This window comes from Anopheles merus, chromosome 3R (genome assembly GCF_017562075.2).
Source record: "Anopheles merus strain MAF chromosome 3R, AmerM5.1, whole genome shotgun sequence".
Lineage (NCBI taxonomy): Eukaryota > Metazoa > Arthropoda > Insecta > Diptera > Culicidae > Anopheles > Anopheles merus.
Window position 1 is genome coordinate 13,373,654 of NC_054084.1, and position 22,172 is coordinate 13,395,825.

The window sequence follows — 22,172 nt, forward strand, 5'->3', positions numbered from 1 at the left end:
ATTCAGGCACTTGAAAGGCGCGCAATAAACAGCTCGATTACGAAAACAGAAACCATTAACCTTGACCCTTCCCGGGGCTTCGGTTTGCAACCGTGCTGCAACTATGGCGGTGAACGTCAAAGACAGCGCCCGTAAGTTGCGTCCTTTTCCGCCAAACCGAGTGCCCTTTTCATGTAGCCATCGGGGATCGTACAGGAAATATAACGGGTTAAAGCTTACCGTGGCGCCTCCGAAACCTGCTTGTGCCTGCCTTCGTTGCCGGGTTTGACTGTTTGTGTACCAACCGTTTTCGTCGCGAGTACATCCTTCTCACTCCCGGCGGGAACAATCAATAGTTTGTCCCGCTACAGTTTGGCTGTGGATGATGGGTTTGGGATTTGCTCGCTGTGTTGGTGTGTATGCCACGATGGTGCTGCTTACTGATGCAACGCTCGAGAAGGCAAGGAAAAATCCTTGAACCTAGCCCGACACTGCCACTAAGCAGTTGATGTATCACCTGAAGAAGAAGATTGCTACTAGGTGGTGCTTGCTTTACTCAGGACTAGGTTTTAGTGCCGCACATAACCTCCTGATGCACCAAAAGTGCATGTAAAGTTGGAGTATTTAATGGGTACGGTAATGTTGTAATAAACTATTCGATATTTATGTGCGCACAGAAAAGGAACCCGTAACATTTTATGTTGGTGGTTAATATAAATGGAAAGTAGCTTTTTCATATGTAGAACGATAGGTTAAATTGTACTTTGAGTACTAACTATTGGCATAACCATGCATAATGCATCTTAAAATAGAACATATTGCTTTTATTATTGATAGAGTCAGCAATATTGGAGCAGAAGCTTTACGAATAGAATACTATTTTTCACTATAAAGATAAGGTTTACATTTTTTACGATTGCAAATCCTTGCTGCGACGTTTGAATGTAGCTTTGGCCGGCAGAATTAATAACCCTCTTTTTTGGCATGATTCCTGGTTAATGCAAGTTAAATGCTTTACTAATATTTTTAATCTATTGCGCTACTGTTTTAATTTTATGTTTAATACGTTTGGCAATGTTTGTGTCGCTTGAATAACAACACTACGGTTCCTAGAATTATTACTTATATGCCGTTAAAAAAGGGAAAATTCAACGATAAATTAACAAACGGTCTAACAACATAGTTTTAGGCTACGCAACAAAAAAAAAAACGATTTGCTATAAGCTGAAAAAATGCCCGTATTGCATTAATAACTATGATAATTATTACCTAAAAATGATGAAACATTATGTTTATTACATCATGTTACACACCTTCAGACGTTCAATATTTTTAAATGTGAGCTTTCAAATAATATACTTTATAAACGTTAAAATTCTTCATAATTTCTATTTAGCATAGTTGGAACATGGACTTTTACCCGCTGAGCTTGTTATCGCGTGTGATAGAAAATGTACTTTTATTGTAATTGATAAAAGTATATGATTCTTCTTACTATTCTAGTGACTTTCATTAAAGTAAATGAATTGATCATTTTTGTTACACAACTGTGATCGTTTAATAATTGTGTCTATACATTTTTTATTTACAATATTGACAATATATTGCAAGAAAGGGTTTTATCCTAATTTATTATCTCGAACATCTTATCTTTGCTGTGTTTTAATTAGGTTTTTTGTTTTCTTTACGTTTCATAGAGATTGATTTTTTTCGAGAAGGATCAACAGCAGTGCTGCAAAACGTCACTGTCAATGTCATAAAAAATCTGACTGAAACAAAATCCATGTCACCGTCACGTACTCAATTGTGATAATCAGAGGTGATACTCAAAACGATTGGTGTGACCAATGCATGCAGCGTGACATTTTTGCGGCCAACGCTTGACCAGTCACTATGTCATGACTTGTTTTACTGTGATCAGTTCTGCAAAATGTCACTGACATAGTCATGACAAATTCCGGCATCGTATGCTTGGTGACATTCTGTGCAACCAACTCTTGGTCAGTTGATAGTCATGGGAGATATGCGATGCCTGCGAGTGGTTCCTAGAAACAAAATGAGCATGGTTTCTCGCTCTGTTTGATCCGACAGACCATCAAATCAGACAGAGCGAGAAAGCATGCTCATTTTGCTGCTTGGGACCACACGCCAAGTATATTTCAAGAATGTCGTGATTATCACCGACAGAAAATGTCGTCACCAAGTGAGTGATGAAGAATTGGGTGTTAAACAAAATGTCATCAAGCATGTGATTGGTTTCAGCCATGAGTGTTGGTGACTGAAACAGTGGCATTTGGCAGCGCTATTCACAGCCAAAAAAAAAATCATGATTATGCTTTCGCAGGCATTAAGCTCAGCTTGTCAGTCAGAGTATCGCGTTGGACTCAAGCACTCACATGTCGTGTTCGGCATGTCATGACGCACTTTCATTGAGTATCAACAATGAGCATCAAGCGACCATGGATATATTTATTGTTTTCGTTGGTGAACATCTCGTGACACTCATGACATTTTGCAGCACTGATCAGTAGTTCTCTAATATTAGTTATATGGACCTATTATGTTAAAAAATGTCATGTACATGAAACAACCACAAACAAATTGTAGAACATAGTCATACAACCACACCTTTGCTTATAGCATGTATAGCAAAGCTAGTTAAGATGATCACCCTTGAAACGAAACATTAACACCATCAACAAAAAAGCTATAAAAAGGGTAGGTGGCGTAGGTGCTGGCTGCTTGCGCTAAAACTCACACTCAAAATGTATAGCTCATGTAATGCATTGGCTGTGGTTAGTCGTTCGGGTGTAACGATGGATGGTGCAAGGGTTGTAAAGTTGTAAATTAAATCATTCCATCCAGATCTATATTCCATAGTGCCCAGGTCGCTGCTGAAGAGTGTTCGGTGCAAGTAAACCCACGCGCTTAAATAAGACGAGATTGTGGTGTAGCGTGTACTTAAGCGCAAATTCTAACATTGTCCTTGTCCTTCCTTTCTCTCTCTCTCTTTCTCTCTGTGTGGTAGGTTTTGAGGTGTATCTGAAGGCAAAGATCGAGAAGCTGTCCCAGATGGAGGGCAACGAAGTGCCACCAACGAAGGTGCTCGTCGGCTCGGACTACGCGCTCAAGTATCTGGAGAACTTCTCCACCAAGAGCGTGGACGAGAGCAAAGCGTCCGTGTACTTCACGCCGAACGATGACGAGCCGGCCACGCCCGAGCCCCAGATATCGCCCATCCACATCAACTACCTGGGCGGCCGGCCACCAGCGGCCTTCGAGCACGACGATGAGGACGAGGCCGTGGGCGGTATGGCCGCCGGCAAGCTGCACCTCGGCGCCGCCGCCCTAGCGATGAACGCCAGTCACGCCGACACGCCGAAATCGTTCAAATCCGTCATCGCCGGCAGCGGGGACATTCCGCTGAAATCGATCATGAAGCCGACGACGCGCTTCATGTACGACAAGCATCTCGGCAAGTACCGGCTGTGCCATCAGCAGCCGAACCGGCTGAGCGGTGGGTATGCGGACGAGGACGAGCTGGCGGTCGGGCCCGAGCTGGGACTGACCGTTGCCAGCCCGCTGCTGCTCGGCTTGGGCGGTGCGGCGGTAAAGGGTGGCGCCGGTGGCCCGGTCGGCTACGAGGCGGCCGCCGCCACCACCCTGCTCGACGGTGTCGATTCGGCCGATGACGATCATCACAACTACAGCCTTAAGAACAATCGCAAGCACCGGCGCAAGAGGAAACTGCTGCTCGGGCCGTCGCACGGGAGCGGCGGCGGTAGCGGCGGTGCCGGTGGTTCCGGCAGCGGCGGATCCGGTTCGGCCAGTGCCTGCGAGTACGAGACGCTGCTGATGAAAAATCTCAGCCACGATCCGCGCGAATCGCACTACAAAATCATCCACATCAACAAGCTGAACAATGGCGTGAGCAACAGCAACTACTTTGGCGATATGCTGGGCGGTGCTGGCACGTCGGCCTGCGACAGTGGTTGGCTGGCGGGTCGAGCCGTCAGCCGGCGGCATCATCGACCGACGGCGGTGGCCGCTGCAGCTGTAGCCACCTCGTCGCTTACGGCGGGCGAGAACGATTATTACTACTCGCTGGAGGATATGATACAGGATAGCAATCAGAAGATACGTCAGCTGATCTACGACTCCAAGATCGACATTATGAACGAGGTGATCAACACGGGAGGCGCGGGCACCAGCGGCAGGGGTGAAACGTCCGGCAGAAGGGGCGTGGCAGGTGCTGGACGCGCTCGAAGCAACGGTGCAGGTGAAAACAACAGCAAGAGCATCAACAATATCGATGGTGCGGGAAGTTCCGGCGGCGGTGGTGGCGGCGATGGTGGTATGGCCAAGGGAGCGCAGAGTATGGTGGGACTGGGGCACGGTGCCGCCAACATTCCGAACGACGAGTACGATCTGTACTGCAGCAGCAGTAGCAGCAGCCGCAACAACAGCTACAGCACCAACGCTAGTCGGGACAGCTACAAGCAGCAGCAGCCGAAACAGTCGCAGCAGCTGCAACATCAACCGCACCGAAGCAACCAACACCAGCATCAGCCACGGCAGGCAGCGGCACCGACCGACACCATGGTAACGATCGGCGGTGGCTCCACGTCCGGCTCACCGCCAACCGGTGCACCGACGACCATCTCTCTCGCTGCCGGGGGCGCAAATGCTGCAACGAATCACCAGCACCACCCGGTGAAAAAGATGCTCCACAAGCTGCACTTCGACTCCAGCACGAACCGCATCCAGCAGAGTACCAGCCTGCCGGAGATTTATTTCAACGCGGGCGCACCGCCGACCGGCTCAACTGGCGCCAGCAGCCGTATGAATGGGGCGACCTCGATGGCCGAACCGGCACCGCCGGGGATGGGCTCGCCCAACCAAACCGGTTCCACCATATCGTCCAACTTTTCGAGCGCATCCGGCTCGATCGGCGGAAGACCGGAGGAGCCAGCTGGTGGTGGCGGTGGCGCCCAAACGGCGCCGAAAGTGCACGGTGGAAAGCATGTGATTTTAGCGGTAGAGAACAGCAAGGAGACGGCCGCACCGAACAACAGCTGGCAGTCGACCGATCAAACGAATGGGGGCGGCGGCAGCGGTGGCGGAGGCAACGGCTCGTCCAAGTCGTCCTCTCCCTCGCCGGCTTCTTCATCATCGTCGTGCGCCTCCCCATCGCCGCCCGCGTCGCCTATCGAGTCAAATATCAATATTAATGGTAATGGTAGTATTTGTTGAAAAAAGCAGCAGCGAGAAAGCAGTACTGAAGAAATGCGAGGAGGGGGAGATATGAGCACTGCAGGGTTTGCTCTTGCACTGGAGCGCGACGCATTGCACATCCAAGCAGGCGGCGGCTTAAGCGGGAGCAAAAGGGACACTTGCAAAGGAAATTTCAAAACCATTCTCCCAAACCGTACCAAAAACAGCAGAACACAGGATCGGAAAGAGCACATCGAGCAAGTACTGTATAACACACACAGAAAAAAAAAGATGGAAAAAAAGGAAAACCATCCGAAGGTATCTCTTCTTAGGTCGGGTATCCTTAGGCGGCATCCTGTTTAGATTAGCAGAAGGTACGGGAGAGTTCACGCACTCAGCCAGTCAGCACACACAGCCTCATCAACCCGTAAAATCCCATTTCAACATTGTCAATTGTGTGTGTGCGTGTGCGTGTGCGTGTGCGTGTGTTGAATGTCATCCGAGGTAGCACCCATGCTCAGACTAATTCGAGTTACCATTGCAATGCGGTTGAAATATAAGCTGATGTGAGGCTGGCGAGCTAGTTCTAAAAAGCCCGCGCCAATGAAAGGTTTAATAGTTTGCTTGGATGCTGTAGCCCGTTTAAAAGTGTGTAGCTGCATCACTTCTCCCTCCCTTGACGAGATTAGTGTCTATGTGTGCGTGTGTGTGAGAGAGAGAGAAGGTGTGCATGCTCCTGTTGCGTTGTTGCTGGGTTGTGTCAAAATACACACTCTGGTCGGGTTGCTGCAACTGAAAAAAATGGCAAAACAGCGCAATTATTTTATCAGTAACAGTAGAAAACCACAATATCCATTTTCTTACAGGGTCTAGGAGTGCTCATAGCTGTGGTACACTTTATTTTTACAGAGACTTTGAGCCAATTGGCCTCATTCGCCTCTTTGGGACACTTTATTGATTCTTTCTTAAGTGAAATGGACTTAATGTAATGGGAATTGGACTCTATAGTTCCCTTAATGGACAAATCCAATAAGAATTTCTAAGGCCTGTCCAAAACGGTTGCCATAGAGTCCAATTTCCATTATATGAAGTTCATTTCCCAATAAGAAAGAGTCAAGAAAGTGTCCCACAACTATGTGAACAACTGGAAAATCCTGTATTGTGCTGTCCTCCCCATTGCCCGACACACAAACACACAAAAAGGATGAAGCAAAAAGATAAAAAAGCCTCAGCTCTAACACAATGCAAAGTTGCAATTTGTGGAAGGTGAAAGATAATACTATCATTATTAACTATGATTATGATTCTATACATATACATACTTATACATACACACACACACAAACAAAAATCACACACACACATTTACATATATCTCTGTTTATAATTACTAGGAAAAAAGTAAAGAAGAAAATCATACAAACAAACAAATAAGGGTGAAAAATGAACGGCACGCGGGTGCAGTGGTGTACGTGCTGAAAGTGATAGAATTTCAAATCTGGGATCTGGGCTTACACATAGTAGATTACAATTATGACACCTTATATAGGCGGGGTGGGCATGTGTGTGTGTATGTGGTGTGTGTGTGTGTATGGGAGGGAATTGAAATAATACGAAAATAGTAATAATAATAATAAACGGTACAGGGAGGAGAAACGCGGGCATATTCGGATCGAGGGAACGAATGCAAGGGAGAACAAAGGGGTGGGAAAGCAATTGGAAACAGGGAAACACACACACGCACACTTACACGCATGTACACACATATGGTTGAGTAGAGAGAGAGACAGAGAGAAAGGGGGATAATAAAGGGAGGGAAATAGAGAGAGCGAGATTGAAAAAATCACGACAGGCGAGCATAATATGTGTTACGAAGCAGAAGAAGAAAAACAAAACAAAAGAAATGGATATGTATTAGATCTTTTCATATATATAAATATATATTAATTAGAGCTCATTTTAGCACTCAATAAGAGAATAGAGAAAAGGGGCAAGGGGAAAGATGCTGAAATTTAATTGAAACACACACAGACTTACAACATATTAACATTGCCCACAGCCGGTTTACTTCAACTTTCTTTGCTTCAATAGATTGAAAGAGAGACAGACAGCGTGTAGAAAGGTGTAAAAAAGGAGAAAATGAAACAGTAAAATGTTACAGAATGTGTTAAAAACTCGAAGAAAATGTGTACCACCCACACACCATCCGGTATAATTATCCATACACCACCGCTATCATTTGGCAGCACAACACGAGCGCAACAGGTCGATGGAGAAAAAACCAGTTTTGTAGACACAGACACTCCGTGAAACAGAGAATGAAACAGAGAAAGAGAAATGTAATAAGACACGTGCGTTAAAGTGAAATTTAATAAATGCAACGGAAATCAATGTTGAAACTAGCTTAAGCGAAACAGCAAACAGAAATACTAACGAATACGCTTCAACAATACACAACACACAACAAGACGAAACAGGAGGAGAAACTAAGAGGACGACAGAGCAATTAAAGAAATCGCACATTGGTTGATAGGACCTTTAATCATACGACTTTTACTACTAATTATCACACAAACAACACAAAATACTACTACTACTACTACTACTACTACTACAAGTACTACTTATTCTACTTTACTGACATTAATGGGAGAGAAACTAAAATAATTCAAAAATACTGTTATTATCACTTTATTGATTTAACTGCCGGATGGTTTTCAAAATTGCTGCTGTGAAGTGAGAGACACATATGTGGGCGACGTTTGTGTTTATGTGTGTGTGTGTTTAAGATTGGACGATTTAGTTGAAAAGGGGGGGGGGGAATAATTTGCAAATAACTCACAACTGGAGTGTTCTGTTTGGTGGGTGGGGGTAGGCAAGTGGGTTATTAAATTTTCTCAGCAAAACAAAACAAAAAATGTGAAAACTATATTCATCTTCAACGAGGGAAAAAACTGTTTTCCAGCAAAGCCACAGCCACAAGTGGAAACGGAAAATCAGATGATTAATTTGAGACACAAAATAAAATTACAATTATGAAGTAAACAAAAAAAAAAAAAGGAATACCATGCGCTCGTTGTTTGTTGGTGAGAATGGAAAGAAAAGTAGAACAGTTGTCCCTTGTATGGTAGTCATGTTGCTGCACTAATTGGTAAGATGTTTGATATGTACTATTGTATGGTAAGTAGGCTATGGATTGAGGAATAAATAGGAAAGAGAAGGCCAAGCTTCGAAATGATTGACCCGATGAGGACCACGGAACAGGACCAATCGATTAGAGCTTGGGAAGAAAAGCAGCGAAACCTTACATACCCTTGGTTAATGGAAAATCACTTTATTATTTATTTTTCATCAAATTTACATCAAATTGACGAATTCGTTAACATTTTACCATTTTTCTTTTAAAAGGATATTATAAAGATACATTTTTTTCCGTGTAATTCCCACTCCCCTTTCCAACATGCACAACCTTCCCCCTCCAGTTGCAATTTGCACGCACACACAGACACACACACCCTAAACCTCCTTCCCCGTCTAGACGAAATAGTGCGCTTTGCGAACAGTTATGCCGTAATCGTTCAGTGCCGGCTGCAAATCTTCCATCGTGAGCGTGTACTTGCGATCTTTGGACGATTTCTGGTTCTGGTTTTTGGACGAACCGTGCCCGGAGCTCGGTGCACTGTTCGTGCGCGTTTTGCAGTGCTGCAGCGCATCGTTGGCAACATCCGACACAAACTTTTGGGCCGCAATCGAAATCAACCGGACGCTGCAAACGAACAGAAAGAGCATAACAACAAAGGGAAATGGTTAATTAACAGTGTTCGCCATCGAGTTCAGCGATCGGTCACCTACATTCGGGGATCGGCACCCTCGAAGCCGGCCGAGTTTAGATAGAAGGAGGTGACTGCATCGGGAATCTGGAAAGCGGAAAAACGTGTTAAAATGAATAATCCGAATCATGCACTTGAGAGCAGTTCCGTTTCGGGGAACCAGTCCCCACTGCCTTACCGTTGGCGTGTAGTCCTCCAGCTGCATCATGAAGTCGCTCAAAACCTGTCCCTGGGTGCGGTCTTCCACCATTTCGGACACCTTCTTGCCCTGCCCACGGTGAATGCCAAAGTTGTCGCCCATTTTGGATGCGAAAGAAGATTGGATTGGAGCACAAATGGAAGAAAAGTGGAAATACACAATCGGTAGGACGCGGGCGCTACGAGTTGTTTTCGTGTTGTGCGCTGCATACAGAGTGACCAGAAATACCGATTTATCTGTATTCCTACCGATTTTTCATATGCCTACCGATTCACAGATGACCGCCCTAAAACTACCGATTTTCCATTTATCTTACCGAAAATTACAGATATTTGATTTTTCAGTCGTTTAAGCTAAATCTGTGGCGCTTGGGATGCTGTTTCAAGGATCGCTATCCTCATTTGTTACTTATCGCGCTGATGCACGTTTGTTTGCCTGGCACTCGAAAAATGCTACATGCGTTTTGAATTCAATTTTATTTTTTAATGAATTTACATTTTAATTCATAGCTTCACACAATCTTGCTTCAAACCACACACATTATGTATAAAAGTAGCACACTTTTTCATTCTCTTTGCTAGTACAGTCTGCTCCCGAGATACGCGATTTCTGCGTTCCCGACGAATCAGCGTAACTCGAATATCGGCGTAAGTCGAATTTCACGTTTTTTGACTAAAATACTATTGATTACTCGGAGTTTTTGATTTAATTTAGTACTTTCATACACTTTATCATTTATTTGATATGATTCGTGCAGAAAATTCTAATATTTCTGACTTCTAAGCGGTTTCAATATGTTAGCAAAAATGCAGTTTTTACCGAACTTGAAGCAAATTGTACTGATTTGACATTTAATCTGTCAAATGTAGAAAACCGCTTATCGCCGAATCCGCGGAAGGCGAGAACCGTGTAACTCGGGAACAGACTGTAGGGTAAAAAGAAATTAATCGTTACAATAATTGATTATATTTAAATGGTTGCGTTCTCAACAGTGCTCCTGCCGAAATCTGCCAATATAATCTGGCCACACTGGTCCGCAGGTCAGGCGAGCTTTTTGGCGGCCACCGTCGCAAAACCGTCGCAAAACGTCAAAACCGACGTCGCATGTACTGCAAACCGACGTCGCCAGCGCCTCGAAATCGTTGCGAGTTTCGCTCGCTGGCGACATCGGTTTGCAGTACATGCGACGTCGGTTTTGACGTTTTGCGACGGTTTTGCGACGGTGGCCGCCAAAAAGCTCGCCTTGCCCTGTGGGCAAAGTGACCAGAAATACCATTGTATATATATACAGCTAGGGTTTGAAGGAAAAATTCTCAATTTTTTTAATCATTGAACTATAAAACTCAGCCAAACAATCAAATTAGTCTCAATAATACAGCGAAAATCAAATGACAGCACTTACGATAAAATCGTATCCAATGGAGCACTGTTGCAGCCCTAAGCGGTCGCGTGGAGCCCCGAGAAAAAGAACTTTCCACTGAGAAAAAAATGTGCATCTTAGTCCTTCTTTGGCTTAGAATTCCAATTTTCAGATCGATACTTCAGAAAAATCTTTATTTGTGTAACCGCTGAACCAAATCTAATCCATATCCTAGATAAAGGATGCATATTCTTGTGAGATGGAACATTCCTTTTTCCGCATTACCACCCCCCCCCCCGCCCCCCGCTTAACACTTCTGTCGCTTTCACTTCTTTTAACTTAGTTAAGTTACGAGATTTAACCTACAGAAAACTACCGATAAAATTTTGATGCGGCTCCCGAAAACCGCCAAAATAATCTGGCCACCTGGCTGCACAGTTTACCTGTCAAAAACGGTTTTGACGTTAGTGACAGTTGGTCGGAGCAAGGGCAGTGTTGCCAAACGTGACTCATTCGCATCGGGGAGTTTACCGAAAGGCATTTTATTTTCTATTTTTAATAACCTTTATCATGCTAAATGGATGAAATTTGTAAAATTTAATGAATTTAACGTATTCTTCAATGAAAAATTGTTCGTAAATCTAAAAAAATCAACAAATCAACAGTGATTGTTCCTTTCGAGTAGATTGAATGCTTTTCGAGCAGTATCTCACAGTCGAGCAGCTTGCAATTAACGCACTATGGGTTTGGTGCATTCAAAACAATATAAATTTGGAGCATTTGTAACGGATTTTTTGTTGAAAAAAAAAATATTATTTTTTTACTGCTTACCACGAAAACTCATAATTTAGTTGAGAAGTAATATTCACATTATTGACATGAGTGCCAGTTTCGATATAAGCTTTATAAGAAATATATAATCGAAATGGACAAAAATCTGAACAATTCACTATTTTGAAAAAAATAAATAAATGTACGATCAGTTTGAAGCCTTTATGCGATCTTACCAGCTTCATAAAGATGTATGAGAGTAATTTGTACCACGTAGGTTTACATCGTTTCAATCAGATCGCGATCATCGCCTGGTTTTGTAGAGACCAGTGCTAGAAATGTTTTTTAAATTATAAAATCACAAAACATATTTTTCCACAAAACATTCTAGTTTTTTTCACCCAACTTTGATAGTCGGACTGTTTTTAAAACCCCAAATAAATTTAATTCACAACTTCTTCCACCAAAGGTTTGCATGGAACAAAAGATTCACCCGCCAAGACGATTACATCAAACATTCACACACAGTAATTCCTTATTTAAAAATCCTTATCAATCGGGGTATTTCCCCGTCAGTCGATTCTCGCCATTCTTCGCTAGACGCATTGAACAGCACATTATCAGCGTAGCACAGCCAAAGGGCGATCGTGTTCGCCAGTGTTGAGGTGTACTACTCTGTTCGCCATCCGACAGTGTTTATTTCGTGAAAAAGCGTGCAATTGTTCAAGGTGTGTTAGAAAATGGGTTTCACTAGAAGTCCCACAGCGGCTCTACTGCTGCTGGTTCTTGCGGACCTGGCGATACTGGCGGTAACGCCCGTCCAATCGCAACAGCAGGGAGGCAGAAGACCAACACCACCACCACCCAAATGCACACTGTCCGCGGACGAGCTCGATGCGTTGATCACCCAGGTCGAGGATATTGAACGAGAGCCGAGCGAAGGTGATAATGCTGATTACGAAGACTCCGAGGAACCTGAACAAGAGTCAGCAGCAACAGCCCCACAGCTCAACCCCGGCTGTGCCCGGGAACTTCGACGGCTACGCCATAGCATTGATCATCTGCAGAAAAGCTACCACGACCTGAAGCAAAACACGGTCGACATCAGTGAGCAGCAGTACCGCTACATGCAAAACCACTACACAGCCCGCAAGCGTGAGCTGAACGCGCAGCTGGAGCTGTTATCACAGCGCGCCAACGCACAGCACCGATCGCAGCTGATGGAGCTGAAGCGCAAGATCGCGGCGATGGAGAAACAGCTTAACCAAAGCGTGACACAGCTCGCCGAAGAACGGCAGCAGAATATGGCCCGCCGGCTGCAGCTCGTAGCGCTAAACGTGCGCAACAACAAGATCCCGGCAGCCCTGACCAACTTTGAGAAGCTGGCCAACTACACCAGCGAACCGTACGGTGCGATCGTGCAGAATGTGTTCCAAACGGGCAGCAGCAATATGAACGCGTGGGCATTGTTAAGCTTTCTGCGCAACGTGGACTTGTCCCGCCAGCCGATAGCGGGATACGAAGCGCTGGTCGACGCGCTGATTGCCCGTGACGCACTGCGTGGACCGGAAGCGCTCGAGCTGCTGAAGCAACTGCAGTGCTTGATCCTTGTGCGGGACGGCAAACAGCAGCCACGGACGATTGCGCTGCTGAAGAAGTTTAAGGCCAACGTACATTAAAGCAAACAATGTTCGAAAACAACGCGGCCAGTTTCAGATTCAAGGATTCAAGATTCAGACGCACAGACAGCTGAAGCTTTTTGTCTTCCATCCCATCTCTTTCGAATGTAACGTTTCTCTTCCATTTCTGGTGCATTCTTGTGGGATTCGGTGTGTACAGGTTTTACATTTCTCTTCCTGAAAGGAAAAACAAAGAAAAAAACACAAAACTTTTTATCCTCTCGTACACTCGTCGCTCTTGTTTCTATGTTTTATACATTCACATAATGTTTATAGTCTTTCTCGTTTTTTGTTTAGTTTTTCTCTTCGTTTTTTTGCAATATCCTGCTTAGCATCTGCTCTGAACACATGCACTCATTCATTTCCTGTTTTTTTTTTCTTTTTCAAAATTCCTTTCTCTCTTGCCGTATTTACCCTATCAACAAATCGGTTCACATTTTAAACGAAACACGCGCGAAATAAAAATGACTTTGAAAATTGAAAGAAACGCTTGTGTGAATGCATTACGACAAACGGGTACAACAAACGGATAAAAGGAAGTCTTCATTTTGTATCAACATTGCTTTCGCTTTCTCTTTCCTTCTCTCTATAGTTCGGTAGCACATCTACGGTTTGTCCCCCTTTTGTTAGGGTAGCAAATTGGACATTTTCACATACAGTGTTTTGCAGTTTCTTTCCCCTTATATCTCTCCTTTCTTCCGTTTGCAATGGACCGATATCGATAACACCGAGCTTATAGTCAAACTTTCTGCCCTCTGCCTTCGATTCCACGCCTACTACAATCTATTACACTAATCCCCATTGCGGGAGCGCGTAACACACATCGAGAGCCGCCCCATTCTTTCCTAAACACCTCTCTAGATGATATGCACGGTGAATGATTTTTCTTTAACTCGTCCCCTTTACTTTGCATCTCTCGTTTACATGTGTTTACTGTTTAAACTCTACTAGTTGGTCTTTTTGTTCTGTCTATTGATGTGCATTTCTCCATATCGCTTGGGTTCCTTCCCTTTTGTTTTACGGCTGAATCGGTATATGCTGAACGGTACATGCATTTTGTTTTGCTCTTTAATGTTTTACATTAAAGACGGCATATATTGTTTGTTTGTCTGTTTTTTTTTTGTAATTTCTGCTTGTTTGCTGTTGTTATTGTGAATATATTATTTTGTTGTAAAAAGCATATACCTCCGAACTGCTGTAGTGAAAAAATGAAAGAAGAAAAATCAAAGTTCTCGCTAGGTATAAGAACATCCAATAGGTGGACAGAAATCTGCTGTGGGATCTGGCGCATATTTCCTATTGGATTTATGGTAAAGCGTAAAACACCTTAGTAAGGAATGTATCTGAACTGTACTACTGATTGGTTTTTACACAATTGGCATACTGCAAACATCCTGAACGAAGACTAAAATGTATTTCTAATTGTTTCAGACGTTATACATTTAATACTGAAGCGTTAAGCAGCTGTACTGTAGTGTGGTTGAGCAATAATAAAAAAAAAACAACTGATTAAAACACACAGAGGATAGGGTGCGTACCGATGGGGAAGGAAAAAGGACTTCTTCTTCTGCAAAGACCGACCAATGCACATTCGTTTTCTACACATTTTGTTTAATTGTTACAAAACAGACAAAGAAGAAGAAGAAAAATCATACAATTAATAGGACCAGCAGACTGATAATGCCTGCCACTGTATAAACACAGCTTGTTTTCCGCTTAGTTGGTATAAAGTTTAAAGTATATTATAATAATAATAAAAAAAACGTTGAAATTGTGTTCGTAAAACAAATGTTTTTGTAAAACTTAATAAATTGCACACCATCACCCTGAAGATTAAAGATAAATAGGATAAGATAAAAGCAATCCGACTTAGGGATTAGTACAGGAAAGCAGAAACCGAACCTTATGCTATTATTTTATCGAAAATTCTGTTTCTCTTGGAAAGAAAAGCTTTCCACATAATGAGGATTGTTTTTGTTTGTTCAATAAAATGCTAACCCTAAAAAAAAGCACAAACCATATAAAAAGCGGGTGAGCGAGTGGACCGTGCTTTTCCAATAAAAATGATACTCTCTCTTTTTTCAAGCACATTTTTTGACGACTTAAAACAGAGCATTACGCTCCGCGTTGTTAACTTATCGGTCTTATAGAATGGTTTTAAAATAGGTCCCCTTCTTGAGCATCCACCAAAAAAGGGCGTTACAATTATCGGGATTTAAATCATTCAACTCATTCTACGAAACAGTATAATATCGCAATCGACTGCAGTAATCTCTTCAAACGTCGCTGCGATGAGCGCCGCAAGAGCGTGCAAGCTCAGTTGTCGGCGAAGAACATCTGATTGTTGCTGATACTAAGGTGGAACTTAAGTGTTAAAGCATAAAACGAATGGAAGAACTAATTAAAACTGTGTTTCTGTGTGCCAACACGGTCACACACATCCCCCAAACGGTAGCGATGTCGATTGTTTTGCTTGGCCAGCCCGGGGATATTGGTTTGTTTTTTGCCACTCTGTAGCGGGACATTTGTTTCTTTTTTTTGTTTGTTCCTTGTTTTGTTGCCTTGTTTTCTTACATACGCACGCCACGTACAAACGATATGTGTGTACGGTAGTGCTCGATTGTGCGCCACTAGACAGTGCCATGCCTCATATCAATGATAGTTGCGTTTCGCACACTTTCGTCTCCTTTTCTCTCCGCTTTCGCCACAAAAAATTCTCTTGAGAAGTTTCTTCTAATATCTCTGTTTTATACAAATTATTATATCTATATGTATATATCATTTGCCATTCATGACATTTCTTAGCCGTTTTTTCGCCTTCAGCTCCTTCTTCTTCGTCCGCGCTCTTGTTTTTAGTTGTGTTTGTGTGTGTGTTTTACATTCACATTTGCAGGTTTACTTATTCACTATTTCTCTCTCCTATGCGGTGCTTGATCACGTTTCTCCATTTTACTCATCTTATCATTTCGATTACTACTCCCTCACAGTTGCTTGCTTGAGTTTTTTTTTGCCTTCAATACCACAAGAAACATTTCACATTCTTGCACACTCTCGTGTTACTGATTATTTTAAAGGGATCGCGCCATCTACTAGAAATAAATGATATCATTTCCCACTGATAGGTGGTGATCGTTTTTGTTTATCCTTTATCCTGCATCTGCACCCATTTACTATGTGGTGTGTACGTGTGTGTCTACCCTATTTGCTTCCCTTTCTGGTTGATATATTGTATGTACAAGACGGACGTGGTGTGCCTCGTGCCTCAGCATCATGCACTTGCGTTGCACGTGGTCGACCATTATGAAGCGATTATTCGTCCGCTTAATAAGACGCTTAATGCTGTGGAAAAGCGGCGATCATCAATTCCGTGCCTGTTGCCACTTTTCTTCTTCCCCCATCATCCGACACATTCACTCTCACTATGCGCATGCTTTCTATAAATGCAAATGGTCCAACATTGCGGTTTTTTGTTTGTTAAAGTTTTTGTTTTCTCTTCTTCCCGGGAGGGTCTATCGCACCATTCCTTAATAACACATGGAATAAAACATAAAAAAGGTAACTGATAAAACAATTAGCCTAAGCGTTGCAAAAAAAAAGGATTTAGAGTGGGCTGGTGCGTGCTTCACTACAAACTGATATGTATTTTTTGTTTGTGTGTGTGTGTATTAATTTTCTTCGACTTCCTGGTTGGAGTTTGTTGGTACTTATATAAGAAAACAAAATCTCAAAACGACAGTAATCTAGTTACAGCAGCTTCAAAGAAATCTAAGCTTAATGCTGCTCCGAACTGAAAGATCCAATACAAGAAACAACGTTAAACAAACAATTACAAGTGTGCGACAAACAATAACAATTGGACCATTAAAATCTATGTGCTTAACGTACACCGTCAGACTGAAAGCAACCGGTGCAGGTGCGAATAAAAATTATACTACAAAAATGGAATTCTCACAGGAGACGGACGTGCTGTAACGGCTGCCCGCACTTTCGTTGGGCCTTTTGATAGCGCCCGCTGACAGACAGACTATTGGCAGGGATAAAAGCGAGGAGAGGGAGTCTAGTGTCCTGTCATAATGATACATTCCCTCTCTCCACGCTTCACACTAGTTACCCGTGTCACGGCACCAGGAACACCAGGGGAATACAAATGGCAGGACGAGTTCGGGAGTTCGTCGTATTATTTCCCGTACAAATTTTACATCACCTACACTGCTGCACAGTGGTTTGATCGATGCATTCAACGGTTTGTTGGCATCATACCGACACCACCCGTGTGTGCACGCTTGATAGTTGCTTGATAGTTGTGGTTACTGCTGCTGTTACGGCTTCGGCTGCTGCTGCTGCTGCTGCTACTACTGCTGCTATCGCTACTGCCACTGCTACCGATGTTGCTTCCGTACCGTTCGATGGTGCCGGTTTGCCGCTGGCGGGACGGGCGCAGTACGACACCGGATCGAACACGGTACAGTGCGTCTTATCTGTCCTCACCGATACGGTTGTCGCTGTGGTGTGCCTGCCACTTGAACTTGGACTGCATCAGCCACTGCTGGCCTTCGGAGTAGTTGCACGGCCGCAACAGCGGTGTCGATGGGTCGTCCTCCGATGCGCGCGTCAAACAGTTGCCACTGTTAACGTGCTTGATCGTTTTTTCCTACAAGTGCAAGAAACGGGAGATGTGAGCTTGGTTTTAAACACTGGGCAAGAGGCTGGATGAAAGTGTTGCGCCCCGGGGTTCTACCTCATCGTCGTAGATCCACTCCTGATTGCCGCCCATCCCGTGGCACCGGACCAGATTGACCGGTCCGAGCGCGTTCGACGCATCGAGACAGTTGTCGTCCGACATGATCTGGTGACGCTTCGTGTACGCAAACACCTGGTTGCCGCCCAGCCCGTGACAGTAGCTGCTGCCAATCTTTTCATTCGACTTGCGGCCCATCGTGTCGAGACAGTTGTGCGTTTTCACGTTGCGAATCTGCGGAGGAATGTAGAGGAAAATGAAAATTAGGTGTTTCAGTTTCCGGACACATCCAAAACCGAGTCAAGGACAGCACTTACCTCGCCAAGGAAGTAGTAATCCAGTGGCATTTGACTTTCGGGGTAGATGTTTTCCAGATACCATCGGAAGCTCTTGCACTTCAGACGCTCTCGAAGCGCCCGTCGCTCACTGACATCACCTGCGGATGCTTTCCGGGCACCTGGTGATAGGTGGAAACCACACATGGCGGAGCAGCAAAACGGGCGAGGGAGAAAAAACAGTTAATGTTAGTACACGATCATGTTTTAACGTCATATTTTGCCATAAAGAGTATTTTAATTGCAAATATGTTGCTTTATCATGGTAAACTATTATTATTAATTCTCTCTTTATCTTTGTAATTCGAAACCATTTTTTTATACTTAAAGTTCTTTTTGAACTCATACTTAATTTAAAACCTAAAAAAAGTATACCCATACTCATATTACAGTTGAAAACATCCAATAGACAAAAGTGCTGCTATTATTTTTATATGTGCTATGATTCAAAAAGTGTTTTGATTTTAGAACGATATAATAATTAATTATACACTAGTGCAATAAAAAGTGCAATATATACATGTATGAAGCCAATAATCAGTTCTTAATTAAAACGTTTAAGACAAAATCTAGTTGATATGTCTTCGAGCTTTATTTCATTTTATGGAAAATTATATCAACATGATCTGTATACGGTACAAAATTGTTGATGGTGTTTGCTGTAAGCATCATATTTGAAATCATTTAAAATTATGGAACAAATTATATTCTTGTCTTTGTATAACTGGACCTTTTTTATTTATATCATATTCTTTAGAAGCAAAGAAGAACTAACAAATGAAGGAATTACAAAGATAAAATAAAAGTAAGTAACAACAGTTTACCGCTGACCAACAAACATATTGGCTATGAAAACCTCAAGCTTCGGGAAAAAAGAGCACAATATGGTACAGAAAACTATTCATGGATGGGTGCTACATTTTACAGTAATGATGGTATTGGTACAGTATTGTTATTGGTAACAGGGAAATGAAGCCAAAAAAAGAATGAGATGAAAATTAAAAAAATATGCAGTTGGTTTTAAAAAGCATTATAAGGAAGAGACATGAGGGATTAAGGGAGAGGGAATATAAACATATATACAACAAATATGCACATAAATTGCAATAAAAACAACACAAAAAAGCACATCATAGCAAAGTTTTTTTGCGAAACAGAATAAACATAACGATGCACGATGAGAAGCTTAATGGTTATCTTGTTTACATTTTTTTACAAACTATCGCTATCGCTTCAACGAGAAAAATAAAAATAGATTAAACAAAAACTCGTTTAAATAAATGATACATCTTCCGTGACACAACACGTGTTGCTTTTTCCAAGGGATCATTATATAAAACTTGTAAGATTATCGATAACGCATTTTAAAATCTCACCAGTACCCAAATCATCGTTAAAAGGGGTAATGATCATGTTGTTATTTTGAAAACACATAAAAACTTGAGACTACAAAAAAACCCATCGCCCCTTTCGTCTCCACAGTTGCGCGCACACACACATAAACTGCAACAAAACAAACAAACAAAACGCTAATGCAGTCCTTTTGTGGCTTCGATAAACGGCGGCAACGGCGTTCGCACATTCGCACAACAGCGCAAACGAAACGGCGGGCAAAATGGAAAGTAAATAAATTATTCAAATTTTGCAGCCCAACACCTGCAGCGGAGCGGGGTATGCTGGCGTCCTGGCACCGAAGAAGATACCTCTCAATCAAATACAATTTGGCTTGAAAATCCAATTACTCTTGAGAACCCCGTAGCCCGTAGCCACGAGAGTTGGTTGGTGGTGATGGTGAACAGATCTCGAACCGATTTTCGAAACCACCGATCGGGCGGGACCGGAAAAAAGAGCTTCCAAGAAACGTACCCCGGACACGGAGAAGAAGAATGAACCGGGCCTAGACAAAAATCGAACCCACCGTATAACCCGATAAAAGGCCCCACAGTACGATGAGGAGGGTTAATGCTCGAAGTGGTGCCTCTTAACGATGTCAGATGGTGATGGTGATGAGGAACGAGAGCGGTACGGGATTTTACACACCCGTTGTCTCTGGCTTTGGTCGTAGGCTTTGGTCTTCGTCTTCAGGTAAAAAGCTCGACCCAATCGGTGAGTGTATTTGTGTGTAGAAAACAGATTAAGGAGAATTAATTTACGCCCATTAGATACAGTGCTGAAGAGCGATGAGGCAAACATGAACAAAAGGCTAGAAATGTTGCTTTATCAGTCTTTCAGACACACACAGACACACACACAAACACACTTTTAATGCCATTTTCATTTGTATCTTTCCATGCAAGATTTATTGCTGCGAGGTTAAAGGGGACAACACATTAATTATACAGCACACATACATTTGCTATCGCAACACAAAAGAAAACTGTGCCACTGAGCCGTAAATTGCTTTCTCCGCTTTGTAAATAGTTTTCCACAAAATCATGCAACACCAGGCGGCTCCATCCCAAAGGATCGTGAAAAACCAGGCTGCTCCATTTACAAGCCACCAGGCACCTCCATTCAGCTGATGTCTAATGTAAGGATTTTATTAATTTTTAAATTTGAATGCACCAAAACCAAATCGATACAGGGCACAATATCTTCCTTTTGATGTCACATGCACTCTCTTCGATGCTACTTAATGATTTGACGCGCGCGCCAGACAATCTGATTGACACATTAATCTGCCCCAGTCAGGCAAGGAGCGTATGGTAAAATTCATCAGTTAACGATAATATTTCTGTCTGTCTATCCGCGTTGACATCTGTTGACGTGAACGATTTCCCTGTTTCTTTTTTTTGTGAAGTGACAAAAATCGGCAACCCTACCCGACTGTTTCCATATCACCTTCTTTATGCCAGAGAGCAGCGGTGTTGAAGTTTCCCGCCGCTGACCGGCCTTTGCGATTGAAAGCTGAAGCCCTCATTTTTTTTTGTTGGTTCCCTTACTCGTACGAATGTATTCACAAAAGACATTTGATCGCGGATGTGGATGCAGGAACTCAAACACAGCAGCTCGACGTGCTGGTTCCGATTTTGCGATATGCGGCGTGGCACATGCCCTTTTACTGTTTCCGTTTGGTGACATTTTGTCATCGAATGGCGACACATTTTTTAACGAGATTTCCATCGCTGGGATAAAGTGTTTCGCTTTTTTGTTGTCATATTTTTTTTCTCTCCCTTTTGCGCTAACAAACGTCACCACAGACTCCAGGGAAAATGGCAGCACGCTAGGTGAAAAAAGAAACGAATGATGTATGTGCGTGTGTTTGTGTGTGTGAGTGTGCGTTTTTTTTGTTTTAGTTGCCATTTTTTCGCTCTAAGCTATTGGCAGTCTCCAATTTCTGCCCGTTGGGACTTGTCGTGTGTCGTGATTTTGTAAAGTTCTTTTTATATATTTTTTTATTTTACCATTTTCACCACTTTATCGAGCTGAAATGCAGCGACGGTGTTCGTCGATCAACCCATAGGAAAAAAAAGCTAGCATGAGAGGCCTTATTTCCCTTTTTTTCATAGGTAAAAAACAAAAAATGCACATACACACAGAACAAAAGCCGTTTGTACAGTTTGCTATTGGTTCTTTAAATATATACACAAGGAAACACTCTTTAGCTTTCCTTTCTAACAATCTCTACAAACACGCACACACACACACACACACACACACACACACACACACACACACACACACACACACACACACACACACACACACACACACACACACACACACACTAGCACTCATTCACGGCTGTCGCCATTGTATTTGCGCATTCTCGCTTTTTACATACCCAAACCGTGCTACACGGCTGCTTCCTCGAGTGCGAAAGTCAATTAGTGCCAGCCCGATGCACCGGAGGAATTGTACTGGCGGTGGGGTTTGCCAGCCAAACGAAACAGAGCACACAGCGGCAAAGTGCTACTTGCTCTGGCACATACGGACCGTGAACTTTGGACGCTTTATGTCCATTGGACGGGTTACGGAAAGCGCGGCAGAGGTTAAACATTCCACCTCCGAATGCTTTACACGGGGGCTACGCTCCGGGTTCGTTAGGTTCGCTGGACTAAGCGTGT

At 43.2% G+C, this 22,172-nt stretch overlaps 3 protein-coding genes across 4 annotated transcripts in view; 1 reads left to right on the forward strand and 2 right to left on the reverse strand.

The window, feature by feature from the left end:
- LOC121598092 overlaps positions 1 to 7,584 on the forward strand; it is a 35,377-nt gene extending 27,793 nt beyond the window's left edge. Inside the window, 1 exon segment of the mRNA XM_041924647.1 lies at positions 3,008 to 7,584. Within this exon segment, the coding sequence (XP_041780581.1) occupies positions 3,008 to 5,232 (2,225 nt within the window). The 3' untranslated portion in view covers positions 5,233 to 7,584.
- A 1,042-nt stretch (positions 7,585 to 8,626) lies between these two features.
- On the reverse strand, positions 8,627 to 9,444 carry LOC121598093 (transcription initiation factor TFIID subunit 10-like). The gene is made up of 3 exons (XM_041924648.1): positions 9,202 to 9,444; positions 9,046 to 9,110; positions 8,627 to 8,959 (listed from the first exon to the last, which is right to left on the reverse strand). The coding sequence occupies exons 1-3, from the start codon at positions 9,322 to 9,324 to the stop codon at positions 8,728 to 8,730; spliced, it is 420 nt and encodes a 139-aa protein (XP_041780582.1). The 5' UTR covers positions 9,325 to 9,444; the 3' UTR covers positions 8,627 to 8,727.
- Positions 9,445 to 16,329: 6,885 nt separating this feature from the next.
- Positions 16,330 to 22,172, reverse strand: part of LOC121595272 (polypeptide N-acetylgalactosaminyltransferase 5) — a 44,650-nt gene continuing 38,807 nt past the window's right edge. For both annotated transcript variants that reach the window (XM_041919130.1, XM_041919129.1), the window contains exons 8-10: positions 18,088 to 18,227; positions 17,771 to 18,004; positions 16,330 to 17,683 (exon numbers count right to left, since the gene is read on the reverse strand). In XM_041919130.1, the coding sequence (XP_041775064.1) occupies positions 17,507 to 17,683; positions 17,771 to 18,004; positions 18,088 to 18,227 (551 nt within the window). In that variant the 3' untranslated portion in view covers positions 16,330 to 17,506. The remainder of the gene's footprint in view (positions 17,684 to 17,770; positions 18,005 to 18,087; positions 18,228 to 22,172) is intronic.